The sequence below is a fragment of the Crassostrea angulata genome, chromosome 9 (genome assembly GCF_025612915.1).
Source record: "Crassostrea angulata isolate pt1a10 chromosome 9, ASM2561291v2, whole genome shotgun sequence".
NCBI lineage: Eukaryota > Metazoa > Mollusca > Bivalvia > Ostreida > Ostreidae > Magallana > Magallana angulata.
The window spans coordinates 18,027,592-18,045,319 of NC_069119.1; the positions used below are offsets into that span (position 1 = coordinate 18,027,592).

The window sequence follows — 17,728 nt, forward strand, 5'->3', positions numbered from 1 at the left end:
ATGTACTGGTAAAATTGTCTGGATCAGCGCTAGCGTGGCTAGGATAACACATATTCATAACTTTGTGAGGTATGATCGACAACTCTGGATAATCAGCAAGCATACTCCTCATAATGCATGCTAATAATGCTGTTGATTCTTTCTCAATCAAATGTGTATGCATACATTGTCCTTTTGCATACATTAAAGGAATTGTTTTTGACTTACATGCTTTTCACTACATAGCCCCCCCCCCCTTTTTTTTCATCGGTATTATATAGGTTTAAAACCTATATCACTTTTTACATTCATAATTTTGGGCATGTATTAGTATTCAGTGTACTCTCTCTCTCTCTCTCTCTCTCTCTCTCTCTCTGTGGAGAAAAACAGGACACACAATCAAACAAATTAAACAATACTTTAATGGAAAAACGTTGTTTTAAACTTTCGTTATCTACAGCTTCTTTGTTATTATAATCTTAAAATACATGTATATAACATTTTCAAATTTAAATCCTTTTCAATTTTCATTTTATTTCTGAGAGCTCAGCGTCGGCAGAAGAATTTCCGACTTCTTGAGAACAGTCCAGATCCTCCTGTGCTTTTTTTTCTTTCTTTTTGGTTTCTTTACCTGGCGAGAAAAAGAAGAAAATATATTTAACATACTCTTATTTTTTATAATGTTAATCATGAACCTTAAAACTAAAGTGAAAAACTGTCTTTGCTTACAACATCTGATTCGTAAAAGCTTGTTATGGAAGAGATGGAATTATCTTAAAGCAGGCGATATACTTATATATTTTTTGTATCCTTGATATTTTTGTCTTGTGTGCTTTTGTGTGTAGTATATTATTCAAGAAACAGTAAATTCATGTACACGGGTTCTATGCTATATTTTGAATAAAAGAAATCGAATTGAATGTGTAAAATCGAAAAGACGATACTTATAAGTCAGTTAATACCTTTGGTTTCTGGGTACCTGCGCAGCGCGGAATTAGCCGATAATACCACGGGGTATCCTGGTCATCTGTAATCTGTGGGGGAAATTAAACAATAACATAAAAAAAAGATTGTCAATGGTCTTATTTTTATACATTGTATAAGCCGTATTTCTCAGGCACAGATTGTTCTTTGAAAAAATTAATGTATTTATCACTAACAGTGAAAACTTTTTCATATAACAAAACATTTGATGATGCTATTAAAACCTTCGCATGCGCTGATCCAGAAAATTTTTCCGGGATGGGGGTTCCGATAGTTTGCCAGGAGAGGCCTGAGGCATATTTTTGATAATTTTGTAATGTAAAGAGGTTATTATGTTATTATACAAATTTATTATCTCTTTATTAAATTTAAAGAAATTTGAATTTACAGGGGGGGGGGGGGTGGGGTCTTGGGGGTCTGGACCCCCCACCCCCCCCCCCCAAACCACGATCTGCATGTGCTTCGTAAGTAGAAAATACATCAATCTTTCTGCGCATGCTTATTTACCTCTGTAATGATACATGTTGACTTCCCTTCTTTCCTTTCCATTGCCTAGAATTAAAAATAAAGCTGTTCTACTCAACTTGAAAAGGTTCGGTGTTGTATAGAGTGATGAGTACTCAGCTTAATTATTTTTGGTTTGTTTGATTACAATTTGTTTTTTTTATTATTTCTTACATGTGTATTGTTTGTAACTTGTTTTTTTTAAAATTATATTGAATGGCTTTTAAAAAAATTCAAGTAAAATTACTGACATGCAAAGTGCCCCAAAATTTGAAAACCTTGCTTTAAAGCATAGTTTTCGGAAGGAAAGAAAATGTCAAAGGTTACCATGAATCTTTCTTGTACAAGTCTCCTATACATGAATAGCTTTGCCAGCTGATATTTCATTTCAAGCTCCTCAAGGCTCATGTTTTCAGCGCCAGCCACCTGTTTACATACAAAGCAATTATCATAATAACCTAATAGGAAAAACTTGAACATATACATTACCGCGGAATCTTTGAATTCGTGGGTTTGTTTGCTTATCCGTGAGGATGTACTTTCGTGGATGCATCCATTTTCAGTTTTAGAAAGAGAGATAACTCTAATACTTAGTTTCCTTTGAGGATGTAAATTAGTTGGGTAAATCTACCCACGAAGAGCACAAAAATTGAGACACTACGAATTCTAATAATTCCACGACGACAACGAAATCTTCAGTGATAATAAAGATTCAATAATTTTTTCTGGTATTTTGAAATAAAATCCATATATACTGTGATTTTATGGCTGTGAAAGAATGTGTGTATCGTCCTAATTCGCAGTGCTCGCTGGGCCTCAGAGTCGTTTCCGTATCTTAACATTGTGTAGCTATAGTGCTCCTGTAATTATTTTATGAAAAAATGATCAACAATACTGATGACGTCACAATAGTATAAATACGTAATTCGTCTCTCGCTAGATGGCGTGTTATGTTACGTTTCAGAGAGGGAAATTATTTCGAAGGACGCGCATCAGGAGATTTGTCAGTTTGAGCGGATCCACATTTTACGTTTCTAAGGATTTATACAAGTTCTTAAAAGATCCTTGTGAACATCATTTTACTAAGAAAATTTTTATTGACATGGAATATAGAAATAGCTGAATATCGAATCATTGTTTCTTTAAGTGCACGCAAAATCTTTGGAGGTGGGGCTGTTGGGTAGCTAGAGTCATAACAGAGGACGGCTATATTTAAGTTTAATGTTTAATAATTCTTTCTTTCATTTAAAACAAATCGTAAAATACACATTCAAAATATGAAATCAATCATCACATTTTCTCTTATATTTCATTTGCAGTAACGAAGTTACATTCAATTTGATGAAAAGTCAAAAAAAAAAAAAAAGAAGATAAAATTCCACATTTGCTAAAAATTTATTATTCAAACCACAAGCAAATAATATCAGGGAGGAACATCGATCCACTGTAGATTAAAAATATTGTCAACGTAATAGAAAAATATGCTCAGCTTCTGCGGGCTGCCCACAGATCTATGCTAACAAGTATTCTGTCCCTAGCTACGCCGCTGGCTTTCATTTCGACGTTCAAACGTTTTCATAGATCTAGAGTCACCTGATTAATTATAAGTATTTCGCTTGTCAATTTGTTTAATCTTGATAAAACACGAATGCAAGTGAAACAATATATTGCAAGTTTTATAGGGAAATAGAAATCGTATTCGCTATGTCTTACTCTCACCCCTTGCGCCCTTTACACTCTCTCCCTCTCCTCTTTTCGCCCAACACTCTCTATCCCTCTCTCTCACACACATCCGTGTCCAACTCTCTCTCTCTCTCACACACACACACACATCTCCTCTTGTCTTATAAACAAACTCTATCCCACCCACCCCTCACTGTATGTCCCTCTCTCTCTCACCCACTCTTGCCCACGTAAGTCTCTCTCTCTCTCTCTCTCTCTCTCTCTCTCTCTGAATAAATACAATTAGCAAGTAAAAAAAATTAAAATATTCATGTCTTTTAAGAATTTTTGTTGAACAGCTTCTGATTTCTTCTAAAGAGTCTACCAATCTTTCCCTTCTTCTTCATTTTCATAACCTGGCGAGAAAAAAGAAGAGCAGATATTGAACTTGCATTTTTTTTATTTATAATCAAAAGGACAATGCTTATAGGCAACAAATATATACATGTATATTCCTTTGGTCTTGGGGTACTGCCGCAGCACGGTATAATCCGGTAGTACCACGGGGTATTCTGGTTTTGGTTACCCGTTTTCTATTGGAAGATAATAGAATATAAAGCTAGACATTGGGCATATCATGTTATACAAGGTTACTTTCGCCCTTCTACACTTACAAACGGTTTCACTCTGTCTTGAATTCGCCCAGACACAGTTGTGTTAAAAGAAAGATATTTTAAAACCTAAGAATTCTCCTGCTGTCTGAAAGCTGACAACGAGGACAAAAATGAAACGGGAGCGAATATTTCTTTTTTATTGAAAAAAAGTAATATGTTAAAATACTCGTTTATTTTATTTCAATAAAAAACAATAATATTTTTTCAGTAAAATCCAAAGTCATTATAAAATTCACTATATGATGCTACTACAGTGTTTATGTTTTCACGCAGACATGTTGCATCGGTGGAGGGAGCACTATTTTTCTTAAATTAACATACAGAAAACTGAACGTTAGAGAATTAAGTCCATCCCCCCCCCGGCCACTTTTAAGAGGGAGGAAAAATATATAGGTATAATGATAGATTAAAGCCTAAAATAGAAGTTTTAGATACTGCACAAATTCCCCCTTCCATCCCCACGGATAAGGATTTTGAAGACTTGCAGATTCTTTCTTTTACAGTAGCTTGTCAAAAATCCTCGGATAAAAGTGTCATTCCCTCTCCCTTTCAAAAACGAAGCTATACGTGCCTGTCGCGGATATATCATGTTAAATGTTCAAACATCTACATATGCATGTACATATATCTTTTTACCTTTTCTTTCCAACAGGCCAGCCTCTCTGCCTCCTTTTTCTGCTCCTAAAATATAAAAAAAAATAATTGAAAATATTGAGAAATTTCAAAATGAATATTAAATATTTTGACAAATGTATTTGAAGAAATGTACATGCATTTATTAAATATTTGACCAGTGACCATATAGATGGTGTTGTGTTATAACAAAGCATAGAATTACTTGTATGTGGGTTTTTTTTTCTACTACCCAGCGAGCAGCGGATAGAAGTTTTGATAATATTACTCAACAGATGAATTTATGTGAGAATAGAGAATTCGATCAAACTACACATACAATAGTTCTTACTTCTAGTAGTCGTTCTTCTAATACCTCCAAGGGCATTTCCAGACAGCCTGCGACCTGATTTTACACAGCAAATAATTATTAATTTTTTTCACACACTTAACGAAAAATAATTTGTTTAAAAAAATGCATGAAATAAAAAATTAATACAAATGTCATTAAGATAAACCATGCATACTAACGACAAAACAAAAAAACAAAACAAATAGCCGAACAAAAATACATACGAATAAGTTTTCAAGTCATTTAAAGTTATATACATGTACATACTGTTATCCGATATCGATTGAAGAACGTTAGAATCGCTGAAGTTCTCAACGCTCGCTGGGCCTCCTGGTATCTGGTGTTTTCCTGTAAGTTGATTCATAGTTTTGGAGAGAGAGAGAGAGAGAGAGAGAGAGAGATTTCCTGTATCAGCAGACCAATTCAGCATTAATCATTATAAGAGAATGAATCTATAGAACCTATATTTACAGCATCAGCATTCAAATTTAGTTGGGTACTTTTAAATGTCATGTAACAGGTTACATAAAACAAACAATATCTAAAACTTAAAATGATGTAGCTAAAAGACAGTTAATAAAGCGTTGTAATAATAATAATAATAATAATAATAATAAAGCGTTGTAATAACTTTAAAAGAAATAAAGTTAATTTGTTGTATTCAAGTACATCATAGAGAAACACAATCTAATTAAAATTAGATCTTTGATCCGCTCCTATTATATCACTACACAAAGATCTAACGAAACCCCTTTCACATGTCAAATCCAGTGACCTTTTCAGTCCACAAATCAGCGCATTGGCTACGGAATCTTTGGCTCAGATTCTCGTGTAGCGATCTATTAGAAGCGGATCAAAGATCTAATTTTAATTAGATTGAGAGAAACAGAACTTAATTGTAAGCACAACCTTGCTCCTACACAAAATCTTAGTACAAATGGTAATTGTAATGAAAAAAATTGTAATTTCCCCTTCATTTCGGTTGTTAACCAAGATCCATTGCAGGAAATCTGTTGATTTTTTTTAATTCCCTTTAAAATCAAGATATTTCATAAAAGTAACTGATTTTAAAGAAAATATAATAAAGATATTGCTGATGGCTATTAAGAGAAATGTTCAATTCAAAATTAAAATACCTCTCTTGATTCTGACATGTGCGTTTCCATTTCTCTGATCCAAAATGTAACGGTTTTGCCACGCTCATGGGCTAATTGATACAAAAATTAAATGTCCCATAAAAAAGAATCACTTGGAAATTTGTCAAAAAGTGTAGCAGGATCTTACATTTATTGTCCCAAACTTGTTGATTCCTCGTAATGTAACACCAGGTGACTTGATCGGGTGGATTCATTCTAACATTACTGGACGTAAAAATTTATACAAAATGGAGTTGCTTCCCATTGAAATAAGTATCAGCTAGACAGTCTTATAAGCCTTATAAGTCGCCTCTGTGTTATATTTTAGGGTATATCATTTACTTTATTGAAGTCTAGCTTACATCTCAACAGATCGTAAAATGTGTTGTATTTATATCAAGTTTCAGGGATGGGGTAATTGAAAAAAGTATTTGTAATTGAGTGTAATTAATAACATTTTTAAAGTAATTTTTGAAAGTAATTGGTAATTGAGTCTGTCTTCAATTACAAGTGATTGAATGTATTTAAATACATTCCAAAAATATTGTGTATTTTCAATTACTTTTCAAATACATCTCAATTACTTTTCTCCAAGATATAATAAAGGTGTCTTATAATGATAAATAGATTTTATACATGTTTGGCATGGACTTTTGTTTATACAATAATTGAATGTCCCATAATGTTTCATATGTTTATACAGTATGAAACACTGCCCAGAGCATTAGGTAAAGATATAATTTTGCGGAGGTGTGAACTCCTCCAATACCCAAGAACCCCAATTGGTTTTAGACTGACCTGAACTTATTTTTGACTCAAGGGAATCAAAATATCTCATTCTTGTGAATTATAGCAATTATTATTTATATACTGATATGCTGTACTGCCAAAAGTTGTACTTTCTCAATAAACATAGTTTTAATATGTGAATAAAAATTAATTCACTATAGAGAAAATATTATTCAGAACCAAAAATGAACTCAATTGTACTTAATGAATTTAATGTTAAAGAAAATTTTCAAGAAATCTGATCTGAACTGAACTATATAACCTTTAAAAAAAATAACCGTACATAAAACCCTGTATATCTTAATGTCGTTAATATATGTATATGTTCTCAAGATTTAAAAAAATAACACTAAAGTAATTGAAATGTAATTAATTACAATTACCAAAGTAATTGAGAGTAATTAATTACATTTTTAAAAATCAATGTAATTGTAATTGCAAGTAATTGATAAAATTGTCAATGTATTTGAAAGAAATTAATTACTTTTCAAAGTTATTGACCCCATCTCTGTCAAGTTTTATAAAAACAGAAAACACCTCGAATGTCAAGGACGCCTAGGTAATACATTCGAGGTGTTTTTCCGAGCCTGTCGAAAAGGCCCGATAAGTTGCGATTGCTCACCTTGTCCACACCGACGTTGCATTGTTTTGTATCGTTAATTACCAAGACCAATACGACTCTTAATTAGGTTTAACACATGCACATAAGATAAGTGTACATGTGTTGACATTTCTTTAAAATCACAATCTACTATCAGTCTGCGGTGGACGTAAGAGCGTACCTAGCAGTGCTGAATGCCGTGTACATACAGTCCCATCTGCTGTTACGGACACGTTTGTCACATGACTGCTGACTCTGACATGTAACCTCGTATTGAAAGAAGCAAAACTTTGACAGTTTTGACTTTTGACAGATAATTGATTATAACACTGTTTTGTGTTGTTAACTAATCTACATGTACTTTTGTTTTCCCTTGGACTAAAATGTCACATTTTTATCGGCTTAAACATAGCACGTCATTAAATGGCCAGTCTTGCGCTCAGCATGTACAGCAATTTGCCGATAATACCCACATTTTTTATAGAAAATTCTTTTGAGAGAATAAAAGGGATGGTTATTATACACCCAATGGGATTTTAAATTTTTTAGAGGTTAAACATTGGCTATCGTAGTTCAGTACAAAGCCTTTGTACGGAAACGCTACTTCTAATTGTTTACCGCATTTAATCGATTGACAGTTCTTATTTGGGCGTATTTAGCAGAAAATGTTTTGCTCTTAATCCCTTGATAGATAAATTAAATAAAAACGGCCATTTAAAATTTATATAAACTGTTTAATTCAGGCACGTAGCATCGTTTTTGAAAGTGGGGGGGGGGGGGGGGGGGCAGACTCATCCAAAAATTCTTGACAAGCAAAAAAAAAAAAAAAAAAAGGAAAATGTAAAGTTTCCCACAATCTTCAGAATCCTAATCCGTGGGGGGGGGGGGGGGGGAAGGGGGGGGGAGCTGACGTAGTATGTAACTTCAATTTCACTTCTCATTTCCTTATTCTCTTATCTATTTTTTACATACTTCCCAAAAAGTGGGGGGGGGGGGGGGGGCAACTCGATCAAAGTTCAAATTTTTATATGTAAATTTTAAAAAACTTCTTGCTGCGAGAAAAAGTGGGGGGACCAAGCCCCCCCTGCCCCCCCCCCCCCCCCCCCCCGATGCTACGTGCCTGTTTATTCTGCAATCCGAGCTGTGCATTCACCATCTCCGTAAACGCCGCCATTACAGTTGCTATTAATAAATCCGTGCAATAGAGCCAAAATAAACTCGGTGGGTTTTTTTCTTCATCAATTTGAAACCTGGAATAAGAGGTCACCTGTCTTAAACGGCCAGTCTGTCATTGTCCCACAAGTGGCTGCTTAAAACAGGTACTACTGCATGTATGACAATGAAAAAATGAAGATTTTTAAATTGATATAAAAGTAAACAGGATAATGAAGAGTATATTCTCAAAACAAAAACAATATATTTCTATCTTAATTTTGAGCATTTATAAAGGTATTTGTCCAAATTACACAATTCATTGATATTCTTTGTCGAGAGTAATTGAACAAGTTTAAAGACAGAGGACTTTTTATAATAATATTTTGTTTTACATATATCATGATATATGTTTCTTCCGTATTTGTAAAATGGACGGATTATAATAAAATGAAACTCTTCCTTAATCTGTGATAATGAAGATAGTTTACAAATTCTCTCGTTTTTATGGATATTATAATCATCGTTGACAATTATCGGTAATCTGAATTACGTGAATTTTAACATTTCACCATAATATCTTACTCAGCCTCGGGAAAGGGAATAATAATTGGCGTTTCATTTGAACATTTTCATAATTGATTTCTACGATTAGTCATTTCTCTTAGATACGTTTAAGAATCTGTTTAACTAATGAACAACAAAGTACATGTACCGGTAGATAAATACTGTAAATGTTAAATCATGTGCATGTTAAAACTGACTTTCTAGTTACAGTTATTGAACAATTATTTTGGGTATCACGAGATATTCTGATGGATGGTGACCAGTTCGCGTTAGCTATCAGAATATCACGTGATACCCAAAATATAATTGTTCAATAAGGAACTTGATTCATGTCAATCATTGGTCACTTGACCCATTGTTTTAGCTCCACCCAAATTAGCACGGACTGAATTCGCGCTATTTTCATTTTAATTGCGCGATGCAGGATGAAATGGACGATGGCAATTTTTCTGCGTTCGATGTCTTCCAGGCGGACATCGATGACCTAACTTTGTCTCAAGTATGCGAACAAATGAAAAAAGAAAACGCCGTTTTTGAAGGATTTGACAAATTGACTATGTCACAGACAATGCATGCATACGGATTTAGCCCGTTGCTGAATCGCTGGACCACATGAATTTTTGTTTCATTTGAGCAAACAGATTTCGAGTATGGTCAATTTTTTATACAGTATATAGGTAGTCTCATTTTTCTATTAATGGGATCGTTCAGAATAAAGAAACTTCTCTATGTAATGAATACTATGATATACAAAAATAAAATTCCATATACATATATGTGCACATTCATCATAATCAGAAATGCCTCGGAAATTATGAATAGGAATTTTAACTATCATCATGCAGAATTACTTCACAATGATCGAAGTGAGCTGAAGGCTGAATTTAGTCTAATCAGAGGGTGTGTAATAATGTTATCAATATTCAAAGGTTTACAAGATACAGGTCTTGCGCCGATCAGGGGAGGGGTGGGGGGGAGTCCGGACTACCTCTTCTGCCAAAAAATTTCAAATATATGAACTTAACATAGATTCCGGAAAATAGGTCGCGGACCACCCATCGGCCTAGAGAACCAAATTGTACCTTCTGAGACGCACTGGAAAAATTTTCTGGATCAGCGCTAGCATGGCTAGGATACTTTGTGAGGTATGATCGATAACTCTGGATAATCAGCAAGCATACTGCTCATAATGATGTTGATTCTTTCTCAATCAAATATGTTTTAAAACCTATATCACTTTTTGCATTCATAGTTTTGGGCATGTAGTAGTATTTAGTGTACTTACATAATGTACTCTCTCTCTCTCTCTCTTTCCCTCTCTCTCTCTCTCTCGATCGATCGAGAGAGAGAGAGAGAGAGAGAGAGAGAGAGAGAGAGAGAGAGAGAGAGAGAGAAACAGGTCACACAATCAAACAAATTAAACTATACTTTGATAGAAATATGTTGTTCTAAACATTCGTTATCTACAGCTTCTTTGTTCTTATAATTTTAAAATATACGTATATAACATTTTCAAATTTAAATCCTTTTCAATTTTCATTTAATTTCTGAGAGCGTCGGCAGAAGAATTTTCGAATTCTTCCAAACAGTCTGGATCCTCCAGTGCTTTTTTTCTTTCTTTTTTGTTTCTTTACCTGACGATAAAAAGTAGGAAGTATATCTAACATACTCTTATTTTTTAATAATGTCAATTATGAACCTTAAAACTAAAGTGAAAAACTGTTTTGCTAACAATAACTGATTCGTAGGCCTAAAAGCTTGTCATGGAAGAGATGGAATTATCTTAAAGCAGGCAATATAATTATGTATTATTTGTGTCCTTGATATTTTTGATTTGTGTGGTTTTGTGTATAATAAATTATTCAAGTAGCGGTAAATTCATGCACACAGGTTCTATGGTATATTTTAAATAAAAGAAAACAAATTGAATGTATAAAATCGAAAAGACGATACTTATAAGTCAGTTAATACCTTTGGTTTCTGGGTACCTGCGCAGCACGGAATTAGCCGATAATACCACGGGGTATCCTGGTCATCTGTAATCTGTGGGGGAAATTATAAACGATACATAAAAAAACATGCCAGTGGTCTTATTTTTATACATTGTATACGCTGTAATTCTCAAGCAGAGTTTGTTTTTGGAAAAAAATTCATGTATATTTATCATATTCCAAAAAAGTTGATGTGGCTATTAAACCTTCGGATGCGCTGATCCATAACATTTTTCCAGGATGGGGTTCTGACAGTTATTTGAGTTTGCCAGGAGGGGTCTAATGCATATTTTTGATAATTTTGTAATCTAAATTTAAAGAAATTTGAATTAGTTGGAACACCCCCCCCCCCCCCCAGATCCGCACATGCTTCGTAAGTAGAAAAAGTTGATACAGATATACATCAATCTTTCTGCGCATGCCTATTTACCTCTGTAATGATACATGTTGACTTCCCTTCTTCCCTTTTCATGGCCTAGAATTAAAAATAAAGTTGTTCTAATCAACTTGATTAGTTTTAATTTTGTATGGAGTGATACTTATCACAAGTTGTTTTTGTTTACATTATTTCTTACATGTGTATTGTTTGTTAGTTGTTTTTTTGAAAATTATATACATATGTAGAATGGCTTTAAAAAAAAATTAATTAAAAATACTGAAATGCAAAATTTGAAAACTTTGCTTTAAAGCATAGTTTTCGAAAGGAAAGTAATTGCCAAAGCTTACCATAAATCTTTCTTGTACAAGTCTCCTATACATGAATAGCTTTGCCAGCTGATATTTCATTTCAAGCTCCTCTCGGCCCATGTTTTCCGCGCCAGCCACCTGTTTACATACAAAGCAATTATCATAATAACCTAATAAGAAAAAACTTGGACCTATCATTAAGTTCGGGGGGGGGGGGGGGCAATTTTCGTGGGTTCGTGGGGTTTTTTGCTTATTCATGGGGATGTAATTTCGTGGATGCATCGGTTTTCAGTTTTAGAAAAAGAGATAACTGTAATTCTTAGTTTCCTTTGAGGATGTAAATTAGTTGGGTAAGACTACCCACGAAGAGCACAAAAATTGAGACACCACGAATTTTAATAATTCCATGACGACAACGAAATTTTCAGAGATAATAAAGATTCAATAATTTAAATTTTTCAGGTATTTTGAAATAAAATCCACATATACTGTAATTTTATGGCGGTGGAAGAATGCATGAATCGTCCTAATTCGCAGTGCTCGCTGGGCCTCATAGTCTTTTCGGTATCTTAAAACTGTGTAGCTATAAAGCTCCTGTAAATGCATGGTATTGTAAAAAAAGAAATGGCTATCTCAGAGAGAGAGAGAGAGAGAGAGAGAGAGAGAGAGAGAGAGATTCTAACCTGATACTGAGAATAATCAGTCGCTAGTTGACGGAGATTCCCGAAGTCTTCCTGAGAAGCAAAACGTACACAAACGTCCAGTTCCTGCCAACGAATCCAGTATATTTTTTTTAAAAATTAAGATGGTGTAAATTTAGTTGATGATTTGAATTAGTTGTATGTGGGTCATAGGAACGACATATAATATGCAATATCAGATCTAAAATAACAATAGAGCAAGCAGCTTAAATACGGTAATTGGTGCTAGAAGGTTGTAAATTTTTAAGAAGTAAATGTTTTATGTAATGAATTTTTTTTACCATACCTTTAGGTTGGTAGGCGGGAACCATTGCATAATTTCTTGTGGTTTTTCCATGATCTCCTTACAAAATTATGATATTTCGTTAGTTTCTGGTATCATGAGATAAAAATTGGAACATATATAAGTAAGACAATGATGTTTCAGACTAAAAATTATACGGTTACCTCTGTAATGTCGGTCTTGTCCATATCGCTAAAACGTTCTTTGCAACAAACACTGTTACTATACTCTCTTGATGATTAGATGATTAACAATACTGATGACGTCACAATAAAATAACTACGTCAAAAGTTTCTCGCGAGATGGCATATTACATGTACCAATCGGAACATCGCTCGGCCTTTTCCGTCAAGTCTCCGATTGGGCATTTTACGTTGCGCTTCAGTGGAAAGGGAAATTATTTTGAAGAACACGCATCTGGAGATTTGTAGCTGGAGCGGATCCACATTTGACGTTTTTAAGGAATTATACAAGTTTTAAAAATTGAGATCCTGTTGATTATTAATTTAATTTACTAGTATTCTGTACACTGGTCACATACCACTATCACGCAAGTAGTTCCATTCTAAAAATGTAAGGGTTTTTTATTAAAAAATTCCGAGGGGCGCTTAATGGGCGAATTTGGTTCCTTTTAGGGCATGGATGGAAAGAAGAAAGTTTGAAAAAAAAAATACTAGCTGTAAAAAATTGGTAAAATCAATCTTTAAAGGCGCAATAGGAAGGGTGTTAAGAGGCCAATGTTTATAAATATTCCGAAGTGAAAGTGGATATTGCAAGGTAGGGGTTATTGTAGGGGCCATTTTTCAGCCCCCTCTCGATTGATTTTCCTGTTGCTGGACAAATGTTTGTCTGTTATTATGCCATATTTGAATAGATTTGAGCCATTGGAATTTTTTTATATGAGTTTTTGTTCTATAAAGGAATAAAAGGGAAAAATAATTGTGGTCTGTGTCAGTCCCACTGTAGAATACCATGTCCAATGGTTTTTGCTTCATCAGAACTTTTATAATTTGAGTTGTCTTTCTTTTCGAGAGATCGAAGTTCGTTTCCTTAAAGGTATTTATGTCCAAGAAATTCTTCCAATAATATTTTTAAATTTAAAGATTTTTGAAGCGCAAGCTTAGACATTTGTACAGACTCGAATAAGGACAATTTGAAGACGTACTGTACACCCAGTTGATTAGATTGCGTGCTTTGGTCCGGGGCCCGGGGCCCGGAAGTTTGTTGTCCTCTGCAGTCATCGCTTTAAACAACGTATCAACTGTTTGTCCTTCACTTGTAATAGGTGGATTACTTGAAGGAGGGGGCTTTTCCTGTAAACTTAAAAATGATTTAATTACCGGAAAAAACACGAAGATATGATATATGTACCCCCTCCCCCTTGGGCAAAGCAAATTATTTCTCGGACCTCCAGTGGGGCAAAAATTCTTAATCCGCGCATGTGTGGTACACGTGTAATTTTGATTTTACAATGAAACTTTACAATGAATTGTCAAAATTATAATTTAAGGGCCTGATCATCCACTGTTTAAGATGTAATGCCCCTCTGCTATTAATTTTACCATATATTTCATCATTTGATATCAGTACATTCAAAAGTCTGAATGAAACAAATTTCGAAAATTGTTAATGTGTCTTAAATTATCAAATTATTACGGAAACTAGACATAATGAATTGAAAAAGCAGATATCTACCATCGCAGCATAAAATGTATATGAAAATAATATCAAGTTACACACACTGGCAATTCATATGACAAAATATAATGAAGCGGTTCCTTTTAGCTCAGAATAGCAATTTCAATCAGCAAGAGTTATCTTTCTTTATCGCAAAATATGGAAGGTTTTGCATATGTGTACAGTACATGCTAAATTGCCATAGATTATAATTTTTCATAAAAAGTTTTCTATTCTTAAGTTTGGATAAGATAATAGTAAATTGGATCTATATGTTTAAATTGTAAACCAGAGCATATTGCTAAAACACAAAAGGGAATCAAAGGTAACTGGTGTGTGATCTTAATATTGGAATATTAATCTAGTTTTATACAAAATGTGATATTGGTGGGTTTTTTTTTTTAAATTTACGATACTTCATCTCTCAGAAGAAGAAAAAAACACTTAATTCAAATTTGGATATTTGAGCTGTTATTTGTTTGAAATGATCCTATATTATTCTAGAGAGTTTGCAATTGTCTAAGTCATGATTTTCCCCAGTTATAATACATTTACGCCTGTCAACAAGCTGTAAAGAGAGAAATATAAATTTTCCTTGCAGAGATTTTCTGACTTAAGACATCAAAAACGTTTTGTTCATGTACTGTACTAGTTCATACAATTTAGTTATACTTAAAGAAATTAATTAATCCATGTGGGAAGGAAAAAACCCACATAAACACATGTGGGAAGGGATATAGATACTACATCATAAAGATTTTATCAATGTGTTACTAGTATAGTTTCTTTAATTTTTTTTTTTTGGGGGGGGGGGGGGTTAAAAGTTTTGTATACTTTTTTGTAACTACGATGTCGAACGCTTTGGGACAAATAAATCAAGCAGTTATCATGAGTTGTCATTCGCATGTGCAGATGCAAAAAAACTTTTCTAAGACTGACTGAATTTGATCTATTGATACTGAAGGTTGATTTGGGAAGAAAAAAAAGATATGGCGCCGACTTTACCTCGGAGACAAGGTATTCAATCAGAAATAAAGCAGTTAAAATAAAATAAAACCCTAATCTGTTTACTTCTCATTATTATTAGAAATTCTGATTTCAGCATTACATAATATATAGAGAATCTTGTTTAAAATCACGTGTATCTAAGATAAGTTTGAGGTGGGTGAGTCTACTCTCCAACAGAATGAATCACGCATCAGCTGTTAGTGTGTTCACTCTTTGTCTGATAAAATCTGATGCTACTAAATCTTTGTGAGTTTGTAAAATTGGTAAAAATAAGCGTTAACCACACGTTTAAAGCTAATGATGACATTCCTACATGTATATTGCGGATTTTAGTCATATATATCGACTTCTCTTGGTGTGGGCAAATTTTAGAGATCTGATTCAAAAGACGAGGCTGAAACATATGTACTGGGTTATAATTATGTGAATTCCATTATTGAGATTATTTTGTTAAAATGTTTGCAATACATCCCCAGCTAACCGACCTACTCCAAATAGCTGGTGAACGAGATTTTTATTACTATATAGATGGCGCTGATCCGGAAGTCTGTTCGGTTCAAAACTGGACGGACAGAGCCAACAAACCAGTGACTGATAAATTTTTGTTTGCATGAAAAATTAAGAGTTACCCCCAAAAGAAAACTAGGATCCTAAACTTCTAGACCAATTTTGCATCACATATTATTTTGTCACATAAAACGAGCAAGCCGGTGAAACATTGAAAATGCCAAGCGCTTTCCTACTGAGATAGACTCAATAATAGCTGTATGTGTACTTTACGTGGAAGCCAGACGTTTCGTAGAATCTAAGATTGATATATTTTTATAAGATATTTTGAGTACAAAGGTTAATCTAAGATGATAAAACATAGCAATATCAGACGAACACGATCTCTTGCACTGCACACAGGTAACACATTTTATTATAAAAAAAACCCTGAAAACCACTCCAGACTTCCTCATCGACGTGCTTTTCATGGTCTTTTTATCTTCCTGGTTAAATATCAAACGAAACGGTGTCCAATGCACTGTATTAATACAGTTTGAATTGTACGAAGTTTGAGATAAAACTTTTCACACCCAGTCGTTTAATGTACGCGAAGAAACGTCGCACCTGAAAAATAGAGCATTTGTTATTAGAACCATTTTAACAAGAGCTTGGACTTTGGGTAGTTGTGTCAAACAGAAATGTGACGTGGGCCTGTCTATTTCATTGCTGGCCACTCAGCCATGGCTCTTTGGAATCAACAATTTGTCTGGCTTTTGAGCTAAGACTACGCAATCGGTGCATATTTCGCTTGAAAACGCGTCATTTTTAACTTGTTTTGACGCAAGAGATGGATAGCAAACGTACAACCGCAAGTCCAAAGTCTTGTTAAAATGGTTCTTTAAAACAAGTAATGCATAACCCAAGAGTTCCTGTGTAAAAATTGAGCTGAATTTAGAAGTCCGCGTTTTCTTTTTCAACAGGGTAGGGTTGGGTTTGATCAGATTTGCAGTATTTATAAATCTGATGAAATAGAATGCCTGCAACACATATAGAACACCTAAATGCATGCACTTAGTATTTAATTATCGTTATATTATGAAGAGAGGTATGCACCTGAATATTGACATTAACTTCTTTTCAGTAATCGCACATCTTGCGTGCAAATACTTTAATGAGTGACAGACTTTAATCGTCTTCTTTCAGATTATGATAAAACGAATGACATATTAAATATGCGACCCGAGTATAAAGTCAATCAGAAAACACAATTACTATTCACAGCTTGAAACGGGACCCGTGTGAATTATAATGATAAAGGAACGCAAGACAGATGTTGAATATGAAATTATCATGTCATGTGAACAGTGTATTCGAGGGCGTAATAACCCTTTGGAGGATCACTTGTTTCTTCAACATCTAAACGAATTAAGCACAAAAAAGAAATTCATGCAGTTTGACGCAGAATGACAAGAGTTAATAATTCGGTGACTTATAGTTTAGCACAGCGCCACTGAATGATAAGAATTGCTGAGTCACCGCTGCGGATTAACACAGTGACTGTAAGACATATTCACATCGCGAAGGAGCCGCGAAATAATCAAATAAATCGAGTTGTCTTGATATATAAAGAACCGGTATTTACAAGAATCACGCTGTTGTGTTGCATCATTCATCACATTTTCTTCCTGAATCGTGTTATCAGACAATTTCTCATCAATTTTATGTTTATCTTCTGTTCGTATTTTTATTATTAGTTTTAAATTACCTACAAATATTTAAACGTTGATATCTGTTGTGATCTGTACAAATGCACTGTGCATTTCAATGAATAAATTTTCTCTGAAATTACATTTTAAAAATAAATAATTACACAATTAAAA

At 33.9% G+C, this 17,728-nt stretch overlaps 1 protein-coding gene and 1 pseudogene across 1 annotated transcript; both read right to left on the bottom strand.

Moving 5' to 3' along the window:
* Window positions 1-525: 525 nt before the first annotated feature.
* On the bottom strand, window positions 526-4,803 carry LOC128162172 (uncharacterized; annotated as a pseudogene).
* A 5,738-nt stretch (window positions 4,804-10,541) lies between these two features.
* On the bottom strand, window positions 10,542-12,862 carry LOC128162174 (uncharacterized). The gene is made up of 8 exons (XM_052825360.1): window positions 12,839-12,862; window positions 12,678-12,734; window positions 12,374-12,457; window positions 12,180-12,284; window positions 11,730-11,828; window positions 11,434-11,478; window positions 10,984-11,055; window positions 10,542-10,646 (listed from the first exon to the last, which is right to left on the bottom strand). Exons 1-8 carry the CDS (start codon window positions 12,860-12,862, stop codon window positions 10,542-10,544), a joined length of 591 nt encoding a protein of 196 aa, XP_052681320.1.
* Window positions 12,863-17,728: the final 4,866 nt, after the last annotated feature.